Source organism: Dendropsophus ebraccatus, chromosome 3, assembly GCF_027789765.1.
Source record: "Dendropsophus ebraccatus isolate aDenEbr1 chromosome 3, aDenEbr1.pat, whole genome shotgun sequence".
NCBI lineage: Eukaryota > Metazoa > Chordata > Amphibia > Anura > Hylidae > Dendropsophus > Dendropsophus ebraccatus.
Genome location: NC_091456.1, coordinates 24,059,413 through 24,080,863, shown reverse-complemented (window position 1 = coordinate 24,080,863; position 21,451 = coordinate 24,059,413). Strand labels below are relative to the sequence as shown.

The 21,451-nt window shown below is 43.4% G+C and overlaps 1 protein-coding gene and 1 long non-coding RNA gene across 11 annotated transcripts in view; one reads left to right on the top strand and one right to left on the bottom strand.

The window, feature by feature from the left end:
- The window catches only part of LOC138785327 (uncharacterized), a 31,758-nt gene extending 28,681 nt beyond the window's left edge, over positions 1-3,077 (top strand). For both annotated transcript variants that reach the window (XR_011362095.1, XR_011362094.1), the window contains exon 3: positions 1,925-3,077. This is a non-coding gene — a long non-coding RNA (uncharacterized lncRNA). The remainder of the gene's footprint in view (positions 1-1,924) is intronic.
- CABIN1 (calcineurin binding protein 1) overlaps positions 1,981-21,451 on the bottom strand; it is a 116,515-nt gene continuing 97,044 nt past the window's right edge. For 8 of the 9 annotated variants that reach the window (XM_069961145.1, XM_069961149.1, XM_069961151.1 and 5 more), the window contains 5 exons: positions 15,806-15,880; positions 7,373-7,625; positions 6,455-6,607; positions 2,798-3,018; positions 1,981-2,663 (listed from right to left, as the gene is read on the bottom strand). In XM_069961145.1, the coding sequence (XP_069817246.1) occupies positions 2,520-2,663; positions 2,798-3,018; positions 6,455-6,607; positions 7,373-7,625; positions 15,806-15,880 (846 nt within the window). In that variant the 3' untranslated portion in view covers positions 1,981-2,519. The remainder of the gene's footprint in view (positions 2,664-2,797; positions 3,019-6,454; positions 6,608-7,372; positions 7,626-15,805; positions 15,881-21,451) is intronic. The other variant, XM_069961147.1, reaches the window with a different exon arrangement.

Below are 21,451 nucleotides of genomic sequence, written 5' to 3'. Positions count from 1 at the left end.
ATGTTGCTATTAATAGTGGGACTAAGAGGTTTCAGTTTCTCCCTGAGGAGTCTTATAAGCCATGCAAGTGCCACTGGGAAAAGAAAATATGCAAAGTAGATGGGTAACTCTTCCTTCTGGGACAGATTCTGGATTGGCTAATATTCCCCAGTCATGATTAAAGGCTCTTTAAAGAGCTGATTTTTGACTTGCACGCATGCTACCTCAAAAACACATAGCCATAAAGTAGATTTTTTTTTTTTTGCACTTGGTCTGTTTTTCTTTCCAACACAAAAACATAGAGGGGAATTCTTTTTGTTGCACATAGAATCCAAAGCTTAGTTATGGTAAAATGCTGAGCTGAAAAAAACTGATTGGCTGCTATGGGCAACAAAGAGAATCTTACTATTAACCAGCTATGGCAGAGGATTTGTCGGCACTGCTGTCTCTACCCAGAGAGTAGAAAGGAATGGAAATGGTATAAGAAGTGTCTAGTATAGGATATAAAAAAATGGCTAAAGTATTAAGATGGTGGTGTTAGGCGTAGGAGACCATTCTTCAAATAATGCCAATACAGATAGAAACAGAAAAAAAAAAGAAAAGTGGCACTCACCAATGGCAATTCAAACATGTAGTTCTGCCTGTGCGCCACCAACGGAATAAAAGAACAGCCATTTCGTAGGGAAGCCTCATAAAAAAGCAGGTTTTCTCTGCGAAATGGCTGTTGAATAAAGTAATTACATGTTTGAATAGCTATAGGTGAGTGCCACTTTTTTTCTTTTCTGTTCCTATCTGTATTGGCATAACTATTGACTACTATTGATAAAGCTATATAGTAGGGAGTAGAGATGAGCGTACCGGGTTCGGGTTTGAGTCGATCCGAACCCGAACGTTCGGTATTTGATTAGCTGTGGCTGCTGAACTTGGATAAAGCTCTAAGGTTGTCTGGAAAACATGGATACAGCCAATGACTATATCCATGTTTTCCACATAGCCTTAGGGCTATATCCAAGTTCTGCAGCCACCGCTAATCAAATGCCGAAAGTTCGGCTTCGGCATGTTCGAGGTTCGCTCATCTCTAGTAGGGAGATATAAAACTGAAAAGACAAAGTAAACATATTTGGGATCAAAATGCACAAGAGAGCCGAAGGATAAATTTTGGACAAAACTGTTATCGACTTAAAAGATGTAGTTTTCTTTTTTTTCTGTGGCTCCAGCAGCAAATTTGCATGTATATTAACCTGGGCTCCTCTCATTCCAATGGCGTGGCATTATTTCCGTGTTCCAATAGGGTTAGGTCCCAATGTTCCCACATGATCTCTCCTCCGATTGTCTCTGAAAGTCTACAGAGGCTGGTAGTCACAGTATTCATCTCTGTGACAGCGCTCTCATACAGATGCATAGAAGATTCTTGAATTTGGGCTTTTCAAAAGTGCTGTAGACTCAGGACAGCCAGAGGAGAGGTTGCATAGATGCCGGCAGGACCTGAAAGGCGTCAGAACATGGAAATAACGCTGCTCTGTGAAAATGCAATCAGCCTGGGCGAGTATGCCTGTCAGCTTGCTGCTGGGGACTACTTCTTTAACCAACACAGAAAGGAACGTGAATAATGTCTGCCTGCATAAGCCTGCTCCTACAGGTGCCCCAGAATCACTCTTAGACCTCATTCACATGTCCGCAAAATGTATCAGTAATTGCAGATCCGCAAACACGGACACATTTTGATCCTATTGGTTTCCATGTGCCTATTCACACATATTCAATTTTTGCAGATCCACAAAAAAAAAAAAAAAAAAAAAAAAAAAAAGAGTCATGTGCTAATGCAGACCGTAAATGCAGCACAAACACACCAATAGAAGTATAGTGATCCGCATTTTTGTAGACATTAGAGACATTACCTTTGTATCCTAAATATAACAGCTATGTGCCTCATCTGTATCCGCAGTAGTATACCCGGTCCCATTTCATCGACGACGTTGGAGCCATAATATACTCATGAAAATTATATAACTGTTTTATTTTCTTTTGTTTTTTTACAAAAATGTGCAACATTTATATTCTCATTTGGATTTCTGTTATTTAAGTCAAATTTCATTTCCTATACACTTCTCTTATTTTACAAACATCACATTCTGTATTAAAAAAAAACATGGACCTTAAAAGAAGGCAAAGCCTGTGAGAGCTCCAGCGACCCCACCAATACAAAAGTCCCGATATCAGCACCAAAGGTGGATCCAGAGAACACTCCCATACAGTTTCATCCAAAATCAGCTGTAAACCTCAGAGTCCGAACCTTAATGTGCTCAATTGTATCCGCTACATGACATTTTGGGTCTAATGTAAAAAGTTTGTAATGCTCCCCAACCCACGGTCATTTGGGCTTGTGTATACAACTGGCAAACTGTAATACAATGGTTTGGCGATTGGCAGCAAAAGCAATCCACATGCCGGGAGCTGTAACATGCAAGCACACGATCTGGTGGAAATCAGATGCAGACTCTGCAATTGGCAGATGGAGAGAAGCTACCGCTGTCGAATCTTCACATGTCCATGTAATCATCATCTTCATCTGTATCACTTTCCAGGGATGACTCTTGGCTTGAGGTGTCTAGGATCTCAAGAGCTGGCTGGCACAAAGTTTCCTTCTTGACATTGGCAGCAGACTGAGAAGACAGGATTACAGACTGTAGGAAGAAGAGAAATGAGCAGAACATACTAGGTACAACGTTTCATGCCTTGACACTGACCCTTAGGTCATAAATCTGGATGCTTATGGATAAAAACTATTGAGAACCACCTCCATCCTTGGAATGCTCACCTTTAATTTCTGTTTGGTTTCCTCCGAGATGCTGCCTTTGGGAGAGAGGAGGGTTGGAGTTGGAGGTGTTACAGTGATTTCTGGAGGGAATTTGGAAACACTTGAGGAGGGAATGAAGAGCTTTGGCACATGTGGGGGGACCCTTGACTTATTTCGTGCACCCTCCACCTTGCTGGGCTGGACACTTGGTTCTAAAGGAATAGCTGGTCTGGAGACGCAAGCTAAAATCAAGAGAAGGTGACAATTACCAAAAATGTAAAAATAAATCAATAAAAACTAAAGTAACGGAACATTATAGAAAAATTCTGTGTACATCCGATCACACCTGGCACTGACTTGTACTCTGTAGTCTGCTGCCAGACCAAATTGAATATGGTTTATCCAGTCCCTTTAATTATTTTTCCCCAATGTGGTTTTCAGCTGCACCACATCCCTTTACTATATTATCACTGGTTTAGAACCAATATCCAGGATTAAAAAGACAAAGTTTTTTCGTCTTCAGTTTTTTTGGTGCTACAGTCACATTGTACTAAACACCACCTGAGGACAGGCGTGGCACTGTTTATGGAAGAAAGCAACTATGTTTTTCTAATCCTGGATAATCCCTTTAAAAGTCAAATTGTGTAAGGATACAAGTACAGTATATTAAGGAGAGAATACAGAAGCCAGTTTCCAATCACTTCCTTGCATTGTATGTTCCCTTATTCTTTACTTAGAGCCCTATTACACGGATGATAATCTGCCGAATCAGTTCCCCGATCCGGGGATTAGTGTTATGCTCCATGTATGGTGGGACTGTCCGCTGCTGAAACCTCTATCAGGCAGTGTTGCACACAAATAAGGGATACCTCTATTACAGCATCCCCAAAAGTCGCTTTGCTTTCCTTACTTTCTGGCACGCTGTCGTCGATTAGAAAAGGCCTGTTACCCCAGATCCGTAATTCCAAGTCACTGGAAGGCGACCCAGGCCCCTCAATTACAGAGTGGGCCACGGAAGCATACACAATCCCTTCATTTTAGGGGCTCAAAAGTAACTGGACAAATTAAATAATTGTAAAAAAAAATAAAAATAAATTGAGATCAGGTGACTGACTTGGCCATTCAAGAATATTCCACTTCTTTACTTTAACGCCTTAGTGCTTCAGCTAGTTTGGGATTTCATGACCAAGCAAAATTTTCAAAATCTGACCTGTCTCACTTTATGCAGTTATAGCATCGTGATGCATTAATGTATGGTATAAATTCTGAGACTGTTTTTTGGTGCCATATTGCACTTTATATTAGGGGCAAAATGTGGTCACTATGTTGTGATCCAAAAAATTGGAAAAATTATAAAAAAAAAATTTCAGTTTTTTTAAATATCAAACATAAGCTATTATGCATGTGGTAAAAATAACAATTATTGTATTCTCTGGGTTAGGCTAGGTTCACACTGCGTTTTTTGCAATCCGTTTTTTGCAAAAAACTGATGAAAACCGGATTTAAAAAACATGCATTTGTGTGCATCTGTTTTGATCCGTTTTTCCTTTGACTTCCATTGTAAAAAAAAAAACGGATCAAAAACGACTCCATTTTTTTTAACGGACACAAAAGTAGTGTCAGCTACGTTTTTGTGTCCGTCAAAAAAACTGACCCATTTTGATCCGTTTTTTCATCCATTTTTTTGCCAAAAACGGATGGAAAAAAACGGACTGCAAAAACGCAGTGTGAACCCAGCCTTACTACGGTTATGTCGATACCAAATTTGCTGTTTTTTTTTTAATTATTAGCACTTTGGCACAATAGAAACTATCTTCCTGAAAAAAAAGGATAAAAACTGTCGCCACATTGCAAGATCCATAGCGTTCTTATCTTTCACGCAACAGAGCTGGCTTTGGGCTCATTTTTGCTGAATGATCTGTAGTATTACATATATGTGACATTTTGATCTCTTTTAATACGTATTTTTGGAAGTAGATTGATAAAATACAGCTATGCTGTCTATTTTTTTCTATTTTTCCTTTCACAGCATGTGTCATGCGATATAATTAATAAAATAGTTTTATAGATTGGCTTGTTACGGACGTGGCGATACCAAACATGTATAGGTTTTATGTTTTTTAGGTGGTTTTATGTCATGTTTTATTATGTATAGGGAATATACTGCATTTTTATTATTGGGGGGGATTTTTGTGTGTGCGTTTTGGTGCAAACTTTTTTTTTTCACTGTTACACTAGCATACATTACTGTACACTAGAATATACTAAGCAATGATCTTTTTATCACTGTTACAATACACTGCACTACTACTATAGTGCAGTGTATTGCCTATGTCAGCAACCAGCTGACAGGCAATCTACACAGCCATACCTCTCATATAGCTGTGTAGAGGCTTCACCCTGGCTGTCCCGGTGGCCTTCAGAAAGCCCTTGGGATAGCCATGGCGATGATCGGAGGCCCGGACCTCTGCAACACTTCCGATTAGGTGAGTATAGTACCGCACCTGACCGGAACCCGTTACATGCCGCTGTCATGGCTTGACAGTGGCATATAACGGGTTAAAACTACCCAGAGCTGTAAATTACCCCTCCAGGTAGTTGCAGCAGGAGATCAGCTGTCACGCTGACTGCTGATCCCCTGCGGTACCGGCACTCCTGCGCCGATACCATTTATTCTGTCCCCGCCGTAAAAAGCCAAAGGGGACAGAATGAAGCCCAGTAGTGACCGCCGTAAAAAGCCGATACAAGGGTCACTGAAGGGTCAAACTCCTGGGTTGCTTTATGAAATTTCTGTATTATGAAAATGCTGACCAATAAGGCTGCATTTGGCTGGATTTCCCCATACTTTTTTCTTTCTATCACTCTGGTAGAGGTTGATCTTGGTTTCATCCAAAGAATGTTCTTCTAGAACTGTGCTGGTTGCCTTTTTTGTTCTAATCCAGGCTTAAAGGGGCCTATGGCCAGGACGGAGGTGGATAAGGGCACTGACGTCCCCCTACCTCCCCGTTTCCAGTGCCGTGTCCCAGATCGCGCCGCACCGGTCTGCGCTGTCCGGCCGCTTCATGGTCTCTGCAGGGGCTTGAGACGTGACGTTTCGAGTCTGAGTCAGAGACCAGGAAGTGGCCGGGTAGCGCGGACCGATGCGGCGCGATCTGGGACACGGCACTGGAAACGGGGAGGTAAGGGGACATCATTGCCCTCATGCACCTCCTTCCTGTCCATAGGCAAAAAAGCCCCCCAGCCGGAGTACCCCTTTAAAGATAGCTTGTTTCACCTGCATGGAGAGCTCCTTTGACATCCGTTTTCTTTACAGCAAAATCTTCCAATTGCAATTATCACACCAACTCCAGGCCTTTTATCGGCTTAATTGAGAATGACCAAACAAAGGAATTGTCCACATTGGCCCCTGAAACAGCCCAAGAGGCAATTGTCCAATTACTTTTGGTCCCTTTAAAAACAGGGACGAACGCCAAGACCCTTCATCCAATTTCAACGTGGATACCCTCAAATGAAAGGTAAGTCTGAACTTTATGTCCACGCCCATTATACAACTATACCTTGAATATGTTTCAGTAAACGGCAAAAAAAAAACAAAAAAAAAAACAAAAACTAAATTTGTGTCAGTGTCCAAAATATACATAGACCCAACTGTAGAAATAGCCATTGATTCCACATTACCTGTTTCAGAGTGGCTTGAACTGGCAAAACTTGTTACTGCTTCTGACTGCCAATGAGAAGAGTCTGATGCGGTGGTGACTGTCGTAGCTTTAGCTGGTTGGCATAAACGTGGCTCCTGATGAGGAAATAATGCATCTTCTATGTGTTCTTCTTCTATGGGAAAGATACACAATAATAGTATTAATAGAATGAATGCAAACAATGTGCATTGTACAGAATAAGAAGAACTAGGAACTGGAGGAAATCTACAAGAACAATGTAACAGAGACTCAGAAACTTGTGAGCCCTGGTAAAATTAAGGCTGAACTGGGATTGGCTTTTGAGGGCAACACAGGACAGCTTGAAAAATTCCTCCACACTTTTAAGATCATCTGGTGCCAGAAAGGTTTTCAGGTTCTTTTATTTAAAGAAAATCTCCAGTCTTCCAGTACTTACCAGCTACCGTTTGCCCTGCAGGAAGTAGTGTAGTTCATGTAAATTGGACACAGTGCTCTCTGCTGTCACCTCTGTCTGTAACAGAAACTGTTCAGAGCAGGGGAAAAAACCCAGAGCAAATCTCTACTGCTATGGTCAGTTCCAAACAAGGACCAAGGTGGCAGAAAGGAGCACCATGTGGCACTGGGAAGAACTAAATGGCCTCCTTTGGGGCATACAACAGCTGATAAGTACTACAATTTTTTTTTAAATGAAGGGACTTAACAGATCTGTTTCCTTTTATGGCAACAACTGATTTTGGGAGAAAAAATAAATAAATAAAAATAAATTTATATATATATATATATATATATATATATATATATATATATATATATATATTTACAATTTTTTTTCTCTGTGGAATACCCTTTAAATGATGAACGATGCACGTACATTGAGTTTATACAGTATATCTGCAGTTGCTACTACATGGAAACTTACCACGGTGGCCTTGTGATATGGTGGAGCACACCCTAGGCACTGGCCCCCGACTAGTCTCTGGCGGTGAGGAGGAGGATGAAGTGGTCGGTACAGATTTGACTTTGAGCTGGTGCTCAGATAACCGCAGCACATTGTCAGGACTGAATGTGGCCAGATTGAGAGGGGTTAACTGCACTGAGACGGCAGGCAAAGGAAAAGCAATCTCACGGGGATCCTTTGTACTCTTTGGGGTGCTGGGTGTATCTGACGGCTGCTGGATGGAAAGATTGCAAAAAATGTCAACTTACAAGAAATGGCTCAATAAAACAAAACACAAGCGTTAATAAATCCGTTATCTCCACCAAAACCCCTTCTGGTCTGAATTGTTTCCATGTATCCTTATGGTGGCGCTGTTGCGTTCATGTCTACATCGCACATAACCAATAGCCACGTCACATTACTATTACATAAGCATCAAAAGGTAAAAGATGGATAAGCTACAGCATAAAATAGATGTCACTGGTCCATCCTGGACAAACCTGCTGTTTCCCATGCTTTTTATATACATTGCTGTAGCTTCCGTACAACATATGTATCTACATGGCAGAATGACAGCTATTCATATGCACACACATCTGCCCCACTTCTGAGCCTCGCACTGCTCTGACTCACTCTCCTAGCTATGACTGTCTCCAGAGCTGAGGCTGTTCCCAGCTGGCAGAGCGCCAGCCGTCTGGGCATCATAGGGGATATAGAAAAAAAAAATACTAGAGGAATAAAGGAGAGAAAAGCTTTCCCCCTTTGTTACATCCCTCCGTGGTGTTAGGACAGGTTTCAAACACCAGGGCAAGAAGAGAGTGTTTTATTATAAGACGGAGGGCACCATGGCAACAGGGAAAGAGTTCCCCGTGAGATGGAAGTCAGTAAATGGTGCAGAGACCCCCTTGGCACATCTCATCTATGGCTGCATTCATACAACACAATGGGCATGAGTGAGGAGAGGCAGATGATGCCGATCCAGCCTCATAACACAGACAGCAGCAGGTGGAGGAGGTGAGAAGTGTGCACTACAGGAATGGAGGAGCACCGCATCTGGTATATACTGAGGGATTATTACTTGGCCTATTGTGCCAAGCTGGGAAAGCTGGGTTAGGCAGTGTTCACACTGCGTTTTTGCTGACCGTTGAATCGAAAAAATGGATGCATGTGTGCATCCGTTTGGATCTCATTTTCCATTGACTTGGATTATTAAAAAAAACAGATCAAAATAGATTCCTTTTTAGCATGCACAAACATGGTTGACTACATTTGTTTACGTAAAAAAAATGGATCTGTTTTTTTTTCAGTTTTTTTTTTAAGAATGGAAGTCAATGGAAAAACGGATCCAAACGGATGCACACAGATACATCTGTTTTTTTTCCCTTAAACGGACAGCAAAAACTGCCTCAGGGTAGCGCCACATGTACAGTATCGCAGCGGATTTGATAATGCGGATCTGCAGCAGATTTGATCTAAATAACTGAACACAGCATCAAATCTGCTGTGGATCCTGTACGTGTGAACGCACCCTTACAATAAGAAGGTCACCATTTCCCAACCTTCCCACATTCCTGAATGGTAAATATTTCTAATCCTGTACAATACTGCTTTGTAGCCAGGCACAATTCAGACAGATTTCTTCATGGCCAGTTCAGCCATTGCTGAATGATACTTTTTCTATCACCCCCTGCCATTTGGGGACTCTGAGAAGACCTACATCCACCGGAGAGCTATAGGGGAAATAGTCTTTACAGTAAGGGTAGGAAACCTTGGCTCTCCAGCTGTTGCAAAAGTACAACTCCCATCATGCCTTTCCAGGTATGGTGAGAGTTGTAGGTTCCCTACCCCTGCTTTGAAGGGATATCCCCACCCCAACTAACACAGTTATACTTGTAGGACTCGTTCTGCTAAATATTTATGCATATACAATCATATAGTAAACATGTCTCCTCCTGATATGCTGCTCTTTCTCTCCTATGGTTGACATCTCGTTGTCTAGGTTACCAAACACCGCTCTGCTCTAAAAGCAGTGGTTATTCCTCACTACTTGGCAAGCTGTGCTTTACAGAAATAAAGTAAATGCTTAATGATATAAGATGATAAGGGACAGTGTCGGGCTGGGGTATCTGGGGCCCAGCAGAGGAAATGATCCTGGGGGCCCACCAATGAAGAACCAGTGAGACACAACATGTTAGTCAGTGTTTGTGCAGGTTCTACAGCTGGGGGCCCATTGGGGGATCCTCTGATCCTCCGCTGGGCCAGTCCGACACGGATAACCGACATGCTGGGCAGAGAGGGAGCAGATTTGCTTAGTTGTGACTCTTGGCTTCCATTTCAGAACAATATTATCTGTCAGGAAATGGTAACTATCAGCCGCTACACAAATGGTGTTCTCAGAGCAGCCCACAAGCCACATCCAGCTCACTCATACAGAACTCAGCATTTCCTGCATGCAAAAGAGGTTTCATTGTCAGGGGGTGAACCTGAACCCAGGGCATCCCCTCCTCCACCCCCATCACCAGCCATTATCACAGCAGTCACCCTGAGCCTCTACAGCTTGGATTTTACTTAAGGTTTATAACCTTAAAGTGAATGTACCAACAGGTACATCGCTTTGTGTTTTTTATTACCACCCCTGGTTCCTGTGCAAGGTGCCGGTCTATTCCCGAGCACTGGCCCGGCATAAAGCACTGTAGGCGGACCGGCCGGCCCCCACTGTGACAAGAAGATGACACTGGACATGAGTAATTGTCCTCATTTGTACAGTCTGCAGAGAATGTGTAGCACTGGTATCTACCAATATATGGTCAATGTATGGGGGATATTATCTGTATATGGTATTACTAACCAATGTGAACACACGCTATATATATCTATATAATAAAAATCAAAGTCTGTCTGTCTGTCCCAAATAGACTTCCAAACGCCGTCCCCGCCAGATGTACAGGAGGGGAAAGAGCGGCGCCCCATAGAGATGAATGGGAAAATCTCCTCACTGCAAACACAGGTGATATAATTAGCTGCAGCAGACACGGCAGTTGGAGCCTTAGCAACCAATAGGATTACTGCTTTCATTTTCACAGGGAGCAATGGTTGCTAGGGAAGCTGCCTCACAACATCCACAGTAATAACATGGACCCCCTACTCCATCTATACAGTACAGGTATACAGGGCCCCCTACTCCATCTATACAGTACAGGTATACAGGGCCCCCTACTCCATCTATACAGTACATGTATACAGGGCCCCCTACTCCATCTATACAGTACATGTATATACAGGGCCCCCTACTCCATCTATACAGTACATGTATATACAGGACCCCCTACTCCATCTATACAGTACATGTATATACAGGACCCCCTACTCCATCTATACAGTACATGTATATACAGGGCCCCCTACTCCATCTATACAGTACATGTATATACAGGGCCCCCTACTCCATCTATACAGTACATGTATATACAGGGCCCCCTACTCCATCTATACAGTACATGTATACAGGGCCCCCTACTCCATCTATACAGTACATGTATATACAGGGCCCCCTACTCCATCTATACAGTACATGTATATACAGGAGCCCCTACTCCATCTATACAGTACATGTATATACAGGGCCCCCTACTCCATCTATACAGTACATGTATATACAGGGCCCCCTACTCCATCTATACAGTACATGTATACAGGGCCCCCTACTCCATCTATACAGTACATGTATATACAGGGCCCCCTACTCCATCTATACAGTACATGTATATACAGGAGCCCCTACTCCATCTATACAGTACATGTATATACAGGACCCCCTACTCCATCTATACAGTACATGTATACAGGACCTCCTACTCCATCTATACAGTACATGTATATACAGGACCCCCTACTCCATCTATACAGTACATGTATATACAGGACCCCCTACTCCATCTATACAGTACATGTATATACAGGACCCCCTACTCCATCTATACAGTACATGTATATACAGGGCCCCCTACTCCATCTATACAGTACATGTATATACAGGACCCCTACTCCATCCATACAGTACATGTATATACAGGACCCCCTACTCCATCTATACAGTACATGTATACAGGACCCCCTACTCCATCCATACAGTACATGTATATACAGGGCACTACAGGTATACAGGACCCCCTACTCCATCTCTACAGTACATGTATATACAGGGCCCCCTACTCCATCTATACAGTACATGTATATACAGGGCACTACAGGTATAGCAAACTGTGACTGGGTAACACTGCCACACCAGACCTGACCAATACCGCCATACTGTGACTGGATGACACTGCCACACCAGACCTGACCAATACCGCAATACTGTGACTGGATAACACTGCCACACCAGACCTGACCAATACCGCAATACTGTGACTGGATAACACCATCATATCAGACCTGACCAATACCGCCATACTGTGACTGGAAAACACCGCTATACCAGACCTGACCAATCCCACCATACTGTGACGGGATAACACTGTCATAACACACCTGACCAATACCACCATACTATGACTGGAAAAAACTGCTATACCAGACCTGACCAATACCGCCATACTGTAACTGGATAACACTGTCATACCACACCTGACCAATACCGCCATACTGTGACTGGATATCACTGCCATACCAGACCTGACCAATACCGCCATACTGTGACTGGATAACACTGCCATACCACACCTGACCAATACCGCCATGCTGTGACTGAAATAACACCACTATACTAGACCTGACCAATGCCACCACACTGTGACTGGAGAACACCGCCACACCAGACCTGACCAATACCGCCATACTGTGACTGGATAACACCGCCACACCAGACCTGACCAATACCGCCATACTGTGACTGGATAACACTGCCATACCAGACCTGACCAATGCCACCACACTGTGACTGGAGAACACCGCCACACCAGACCTGACCAATACCGCCATACTGTGACTGGATAACACTGCCATACCAGACCTGACCAATGCCACCACACTGTGACTGGAGAACACCGCCACACCAGACCTGACCAATACCGCCATACTGTGACTGGATAACACTGCCATACCAGACATGATCAATACCGACACACTGTGACTGAATAACACTGCCATACCAGACCTGACCAATATCGCCATACTGTGACTGGATAACACCGCCATACCAGACATGACCAATACCGACACACAGTGACTGAATAACACTGCCATATCAGACCTGACCAATACCGCCATACTGTGACTGGATAACACCGCTATACAAGACCTGACCAAAGATTTTCTGGCAAGTCTGAACGGGAGGGTACTGCCTCTCTGCAAGGTGCTACCCTATGCACCAGACCATGGGTGCCTAATGGTAAATACGACCCTGCAGGTATACAGGACACTACAGGTATAAAGGACCCCAAAACTATACACTACAAGTGCACGGGACCTCCACCAACTATATACTACAGGTATACAGGACCCCAAACTTTACACTACAGGTATACAGGACCCCAAAACTATACACTACAGGTATACAGGACCTCCACCAACTATATACTTCAGGTATACAGGACCTACACCAACTCTATACTACAGGTATACAGGACCCCAAACTATACACTACCGGTATACAGGACCCCAAAACTATACACTACAGGTATAAAGGAACTCCACCAACTATATACTACAGGTATATAGGACCCCAAACTATACACTACAGGTATACAGGACCTCAAAACTATACACTACAGGTATACAGGACCTACACCAACTCTATACTACAGGTATACAGCACCTTCACCAACTCTTTACTACAGGTATACAGGACCCCAAAGCTATATACTACAGGTATACAGGACCTCCACCAACTCTATACTACAGTTTTACAGGACCCTCAAACTATGCACTACAGGTATACAGGACCCTCGAACTATATACTACAGGTATACAAGACCTCCACCAATTATACACTACAGGTATCCAGGACCCTTAAACTATAAACTACAGGTATACAAGACCTCCACCAACTATACATTACAGGTATACAGCACCAACTATATACTACAGGTATACAGGACCCCCGAACTATACAGTACAGTTATACAGGACCTTCACCAACTGTACACTGCAGATATACAGGACCTCCCTCAACTATACACTACAGGTATACAGCCCCCCCCCAACTACACACTACAGGTAAACAGGACCCCCCCCAACTATACACTATAGGTATACAGCCCCCCCAACTATGCACTACAGATATGCGAGACCCCTAAAAACTATACATTGTGGGTATACAGAACCCGTCCAACTATGCACTACAGGTATACACTAATTCCACTGATTAACTTAGATGAAACAATACCTTTAGCTTTGCCTCCTGGGCACCTTAGAACAAATCTAATTAACACACTGACACTTTATACCCGGGCAGCGTCCGGTACATTTTCTAGTATATATACACACACACACACACACACACACACACACAGTGGTCCAAAAGTAGGTGGACAGTATAGTATGTGTAATAGCGTTATGACGGGGGAGATTTATCAAACATGGTGTAAAGTGAAACTGGCTCAGTTGCCCCAGCAACCAATCAGATTCCACCTTTCATTCCTCACAGACTCTTTGAAAAATGAAAGGTGGAATCTGATTGGTTGCTAGGGGCAACTGAGCCAGTTTCACTTTACACCATGTTTGAAGGGGTTGTTCAGCGAAAATCTTTTCCTTTCATATGAACTGGTGTCAGAAAGTTATATAGATTTGTAATTTACTTCTATTGAAAAAATCTCAAGTCTTCCCATACTTATCAGCTGCTGTATGTCCTGCAGGAAATATTGTCTTATTTTCAGTCTGACACAGTGTTCTCTGCTGACATCCCTGGCCGAGACAGGAACTGCCCAGAGCAGAAGAGTTTTTTTATGGGGATTCATGGAAAAGACAGTCCTGTCTTGGCTAGAGATGTCAGCATAGAGCACTGTGTCAGACTGAAAATAAAATAACATTTCATGCAGGTCATACAGCAGCTGATAAGTATGGGACGACTTGAGATTTTTTTAATAGCAGTAAATTACAAATCTATATAACTTTCTTTTTTTTTTTTTTAAAGATTGTCTCTTTATTTATATAACTTTCTGATATCGGTTGATTTGAAAAGGAGAAGATTTTCGCTGAACAACCCCTTTAATAAATCTCTCCCTTCATAACTCTATTACATAGTGTCCACCTACTTTTGGACCATCCTGTGTGTGTGTGTGTGCGCATATATATATATATATATATATATATATATATATATATATATATATATATATGAAGTGTAGGACATCCTTACACTGCTCTTCTATAGTATACATAGCTGCCAGGTGACATCTTACTGCGCTTTACTTTTTGGCCTATTTCTTCTTGATTTCTTTGACAATACAAGGCCATTAGAACAATGACGCCAGGTTCTGGAATGATCTGATGGGGGTTGTACAGTTGTCTGCATAAGTCTATTCAGCTCCCAATAGAATACTGTAACTTTTTATTTTGTCACATGAAGCTGAGGATAGGACAGGGAAAACCCTGCAATAACAAGCCATAATCTGCTTACACTCTGCTACAATAGTCTCTCTAAATCCCTGCCCCACTATTTTCCTGTGTTCCGTTTCCTGGTATTCTTTGTATTCGGTGTACCACACTAAGCCACTACACTACAACAATTCATTCATTTTGGTCTTTCTCCTCTTTTTCACAGTAATCTAGAACACTTTCACACCAAACCCATAATCTTAAAGGGGAATTCGGGTTAGGTAAAATATATATTGAACCATACCTCCTCTTGGAGACTTCCAATTAATTCCATACTTGTTATTATCTTTTCAGTCTCATTCCCCAGTTCTGAGCTGCTGCTTTCTGCTAAAGACATAGAGAATTTTGTGTGAGCTGTTCAGTCCATCTTCGCTCTGAACTTCCTCCTCCCTTCCAAGACGGCTCATGTAAACAGTGTCCCTAGCTGGCTGTCCCTGCACTCTTGTGATGCCGGGAGGGTTAATCTAAGGTCAAGTTGCTGGTGACCTCACTGTGATTAATCCTTCAGGCATTACAGAGAGTAGAAACAGCCAACCGGGGACACTGTTTACATGGGCCTTCTCTGAAGGAAGGGGGGAGGAGGGGGTTCAGAGTGGAGATGGAGTAAACAGCTCTCACACAGTTTTCTGTGTCTTCAACAGAAAGCAGCAGCCTCAGTAATGGGGGAGGGAGACTGAAAAGATATTAAGTATGGAACAAATTGTTAGTCTCCAGGAAGGAAGTCTCCAGAATACCCCTTTAACTACAATACCCAGGACACAAATGAAGCACAATTTTACATTTCCATCTACATCTTAATCGTCTGCCCAGGTGACTCACCTGTTTCTGGGCAGAAGCTCCCATCTGAAGTTGGCAGAATTTAATAGCTTGTTCTAAAGCAGCACCTTCATCCACCTGAAAGACAAAACAATGAATCACTATGGAGTATCACGTTACATTAACACTATCCCTCAGTCATGCGTCACAGGAAGCACTGACGTCCATTAGAAGATGATCTACTGGACTATTTAAGCCCTGGTCACAAGTAAGTGGACACGTGCAGAATCTTTGCCTAAATGCCATCATTCTGCATCCAATGCAAATGAATGGGGGGCATTTTATAACCTAGTCATATGCTGCAGAAAAAAAAACGATTGCATATCGCTGGATTACACCAGGAGAAGATGAATAATGGATGATGGGGTAAAACACGGGTAGGGAACCTTGGCTCTCCAGCTGTTGCAAAACTACAACTCCCATCATGCCTGGACAGCCAAAGCTAAAGCTTCAGGCATGATGGGAGTTGTAATTTTGCAACAACTGGAGGGCCAAAGTTCCCTACCCCAGGGGTAAAAAGTGCAGATTCACTGGCACATCCATGACATCTATGACTCGCTGTGTATCCTCTTGAGATACCAGTCTAATGCCCCTATTCCACGGGCCGTTTTAGAGGAGCAAACGAGCGCTATTAGCGCTCGTTTGCTCCTCGTTCGCCGCTCGCTGCCGCCGCTATTCAACGCGGCTGCAGCGAGCGGGTGAGTGCGGGAGGGGGCGGCGGGGAGCTGCGGGGGGGCTGCCCGGGGGATCGCTGATCGTCCGGGCAGCCCATAGGATATAGCAGCGTCTGCTGCCGATGCTCCTATTCAGCGGAGCGACGGCAGCAGATCGTTGCTGTATCAGTCGCTTGTTTTTCAACATGTTGAAAAACAAGCGACTGCAACGATCAGCCGACATGAACGATGTCGGCTGATCGTTGCACTCTATTCCACGGAACGATTATCGTCCGTAGCGGTCTATATCGTCCGAAAATGAACGATAATCGTTCCGTGGAATAGGGCCATAACCCTGCATCTCTTGCTTTGCTTCCACCTCTATGCAAAAGGTAGGATGTGTACATGGCTGGGAGATTTATATGCAGATGGATGATAAATGTCAGACTGCCTCCCTACATGTACAGACCTGATCATCAGCCTAGGAATGAACACTCGGCCATATATGTCACCATCTGATAGGGGTTGTAGACAGTGCTATTCTTGTCCCATTTAGCTTCAATGCCACATAAAACCAACATTAAAAAAAATAAAATTATATATATATATATATATATATATATATATATATATATATATATATATATATATATATTTTCCCGATCCACTGTCAGCAGTCTGGAGTAAGTTGTCTACTAGCATGTACAGTACATGGTGCTACCCGTGCTAAATCTGAGCACACAGGCAACATAAAACATAGGACTTCCTCTAATAATATACACCAATACTAATGACAATGTTATAAAATAGAAATCCGCAAGACTATGACTATTCCTGACAGATGGTTCACACTCTCTTCATGATCCTGTGCCAGCTTCAGATGAAGAGCGTAGTCACTTCTCCTATACGGATGCTAAATATGTGACACCCTCATACAATCCAGAATGTCTATAGTAGATTTAGTTCTTGTTAGTGATTGCTTTGTATAGCTAGACAAAGCAACTGCTAATCCCCCCCCCCAAAGAGGATGTAGGGCAGGGACTACTATACAGGGGTGGGTACATAGGAGTGATAAAAGAGGTGTGAATATGTAGTTCCCTGGGAGGCGCCATCTTTAAAATGAATAGCGTTTACAAAAGTTTCCAACGGACGATCGGAACGGCGAAGAAAACGCAGGAGAAGTGTAAAAATGATCGTGGGGGAATCAGCGAGGAAACCCATTTTGGTTCAAGGGGGAATAGCGAGAATACCCCTTTAACAAACTTCAGATATTTCATAGTGGTAAGTCAGAATTTTTTGTCAGTGAAGTCTGGGCAGAATTGATCAGCTAAGAGCGTAGAGAGCGATGTATGAACGTCCTTAAAGTATCACTGTCGTTTAAATTTTTTCCCAGAAATGAATAGTACAGGTGATTTTAAGAAACTTTGTAATTGGGTTTATTAGCCGAAAAATGCATTTTTATCATGAAGAAACAGTTTGAAGCCCCCCCCCCCCCCCCCCCCCCCCCCGTCTTCATGGTTCTCTTATGGAGAGGGGAGGGTTGGAGGGAGATGAGGCACCAAAACAGGACAACAAAGAGTTAATTTACAGCTACATCACCGGGCTATCTCCTCTGAAGTTAGCACTGACCTCTCTGACCTCTGAATACCGCCTTTCACACAGGTCCCGCTGTGTAATCCTTTGTTCTCTGCTGGCGACTAATCTCCCCCATCCACCCTCCATAGGGCCCAACTGATGTAAAAGAGTCGATATTTCCTGATAATGAGCAGTGAATGAGAGAGCGGAGGGGGGGGGGGGACCTGGGGAAAGGCTTTCTGAATGCAGATAATGGCATATTTGCCTAATAAACCCAAATACAAAGTTTCTTAAAATCTCCTGGACTATTGATTTCTAAAAGAAAAACGGCAGTGACACTAAGACCTTCTGTAGTTCTACGAAACAGTGATCAGCGGGAGTCTCAGTAGCGATACCCCCACCGATCAAAACTTCTGACACATCCCTATAACATAAGTTAGTAAATATGAAGGGAATGCATTATATTATGTAAGACCTGACATGAACAATTTTCTGCCTATGTGGAGATCTAGGCCAGAACTTACAAAATATACAAAGTATGAATATAACAGATCTAGTATGAGGAGCTAGGGCTGTGGTAACCAGATACAGATGTGGCATCTGCTGATGTAATAAGGATCAATAGTGCCCCCACCTCTGGTTGCCTGGATTCATCACATTAAAAAAAAAAAACATACATCGGATCTCAAGGGAGCAAAGCAAAAAAAAAAAAAAACATTTACAGAGATCAACGGCGCAAAGAAAAGATGCTGTTCAAAAAAGAAGTGAGCTTCTGGAGGGTTTGTACCAGCAGTTTGCATAACGTCCTAATGTACTCATAGTAAGAAAAAATACAAAAGGAAAAAAACTTGAATTCCTTTAAGTCTTTTATATACTGGAAATACTGCGGTATAGCACAAGGTCACAGGGAATCCTTGGGGAAGAGGATCTCTCAAAGGAGATCATTAGGCACAGTGAATAATAGACATGCTGTAACCCAACAACATCATATGTAGAGTTAGAGAAACATGGCCGCTTTCTTCCAGAGACAGCACCACTTGGGTGCAGGTTTTGCAGCTCAGTTCCATTGAAGTGAATGGAGATTAATTGCAAACCTCACCTGACCTAAGAAAGTGGCCATATTTTCTGGATAACCCCTTTAAAGCGACTCTGTACCCACAATCTTTTCTCCCCCCCCCCCCCCCCCCCCAAAACCGCTCGTATCTTCGGATAGCTGCTTTTAATCCAACGTCTGTCCTGCGGTCCATTCAAAAGGTGATGCAGTTATTGTTCTAAAAAACAACTTTTAAACTTACAGCCCGTGCCAAACAGGAGTATCTGTGCCCTAACTTTGCACCACCCCTCCGTCCCTCCTCATCATTAGGAATGCTCCAGGCAGATTGCCTCCTATTCCCCACCTGTATCAGCCCGGCACATGGGCTGGATCGTTAAGGTACCTGTGCAATGTTCAGCATGGAGAAAATGTTCCAGTGGCATTCCTAATGATGAAGAGGGTGGGGAGGAGGGACAGAGAGGTGGTGCAAGGTTAGGGCACAGATACTCCCGTGCAAGTTTAAGGGTAGCTTCACACACACACACACACACACACACACACACACCGTATCACAGTGAATTTTCCGCTACAATACGCAGCAGATTTGATGTAAATACCTGAACACAGCATCAAATCTGCACCATCAAATCTGCTGCAGATCTGCTGTATACGGTATACGTATATGGTGTGTGTGTTAGCACCCATAAAGTTGTTTTTAGGACAATAACTGCATCACCTGCCAAGCGGACCTCAGGACAGATCTTGGATTAAAAGCAACTATCCAAAGGTACAAGTGGTTGGGGGGGGGGGGCAGATTGTGGGTACAGAGTCACTTTAAAGGCCCTATTCCACGGAACGATTATCGTCCGTATTCGGCCGATATCGTCCCGTGGAATAGAGTGCAACGATCAGCCGACATCGTTCATGTCGGCTGATCGTTGCAGTCGCTTGTTTTTCAACATGTTGAAAAACAAGCGACTGATATAGCAGCGATCTGCTGCCGTCGCTCCGTTGAATAGGAGGGTCGGCAGCAGACGCTGCTGTATCCTATGGGCTGCCCTGGACGATCAACGATCCTCCGAGCAGCCCCCCCGCAGCTCCCCGCCACCCCTCCCGCACTCACCCACTCGCTGCAGCCGCGTTGAATAGCGGCAGCAGCGAGCGGGGAACGAGGAGCAAACGAGCACTGAGAGCGCTCGTTTGCTCCTCTGACGACCCGTGTAATAGGGGCTTAAGGGTGAATTTACACGTACAGGATCTGCAGCAGATTTCATGATGCAGTTTGGAAATTGTAGATTCAAAGCAACTCTGTGCCAAAAAATCTGCTGCAGATCCTGTATGTATGAACCCACCCTAACACAGGATAAGGTTATTTTATATAAATACTTAAAAACCCCTCTTTAGGCACCAGGCCTAACCTGCTATCACTTTCATGCTGCTTGAAGTCATTCGTTTGGTCCCTGAAAGGCTTCTCCCTGCCCCACCATCCTTGACTGATCCTCTCCCTATACAAAAGCAAGAACAGATCAATCTAGGCTGGTGGCAAAGCGAGACACTGTCAAGGACCACCTGAATGCCTTTTTGAAGGTTGTCAGGATATATTGGGAGTTACAGTTTTGCCACAGCTGGAGAACCAGCGGATTGCAGGCACAGGGAGAGGTAAGTATGAACATGAACTGGTTTTTGTGTTTGACCCTGCCCCTGTTTGCTGTTAAATTTCAGCCAGGGATGGACTTCTCCTTTAAATAGTGACCGGTCCTCATTTTGTGAAGTGTTTGTAGTCCACCCTTGATCATACCATCAGTGAATACTAATCATCTTAAAGGGCAGGGGTCTACATTTAGTCCCATGATACAACGCTGCATATGTTTTGTGCAGCTTACAGCTTGCATATAAAATGGGGCAGGACCTGTTCCTCCTATTCACTCTCAAAACAGTATTTTCCAGTAGTAGAAAGACAAAACAAAAAAAAAAATGTACATTTCTGCCGCTTCAATGAGAGTAAACAAAACAACAAATAGCAAGAATAATCTACAGAGTTTTGCCACTGAGCCACAATTACCTCTGCAGGATAACGAAAAATACATAAATACGAGTGGGAGAGGTTACATAATGGAGGATGAATGAGCTAAACATGAGCAAAGGAACGAGCGGCACACCATACCCGCAGCTCTAGGAGACAATAATATAACATTGCCTAAAAGACACTTCCCTAAGGCATCTTCTTCTAGCGCTGGAATAGCTTGTATGCAGCTGACCCCATGCCATGTTGTATCTGGGCTGCTCCCTGCACTGGCATGGTTCGATAGTAACACTACATTAGTGTATATTTATTTGAGCAGTTACCTTACATATGGTCATAGGGTGACAAAAGAAGAACTAATGCTG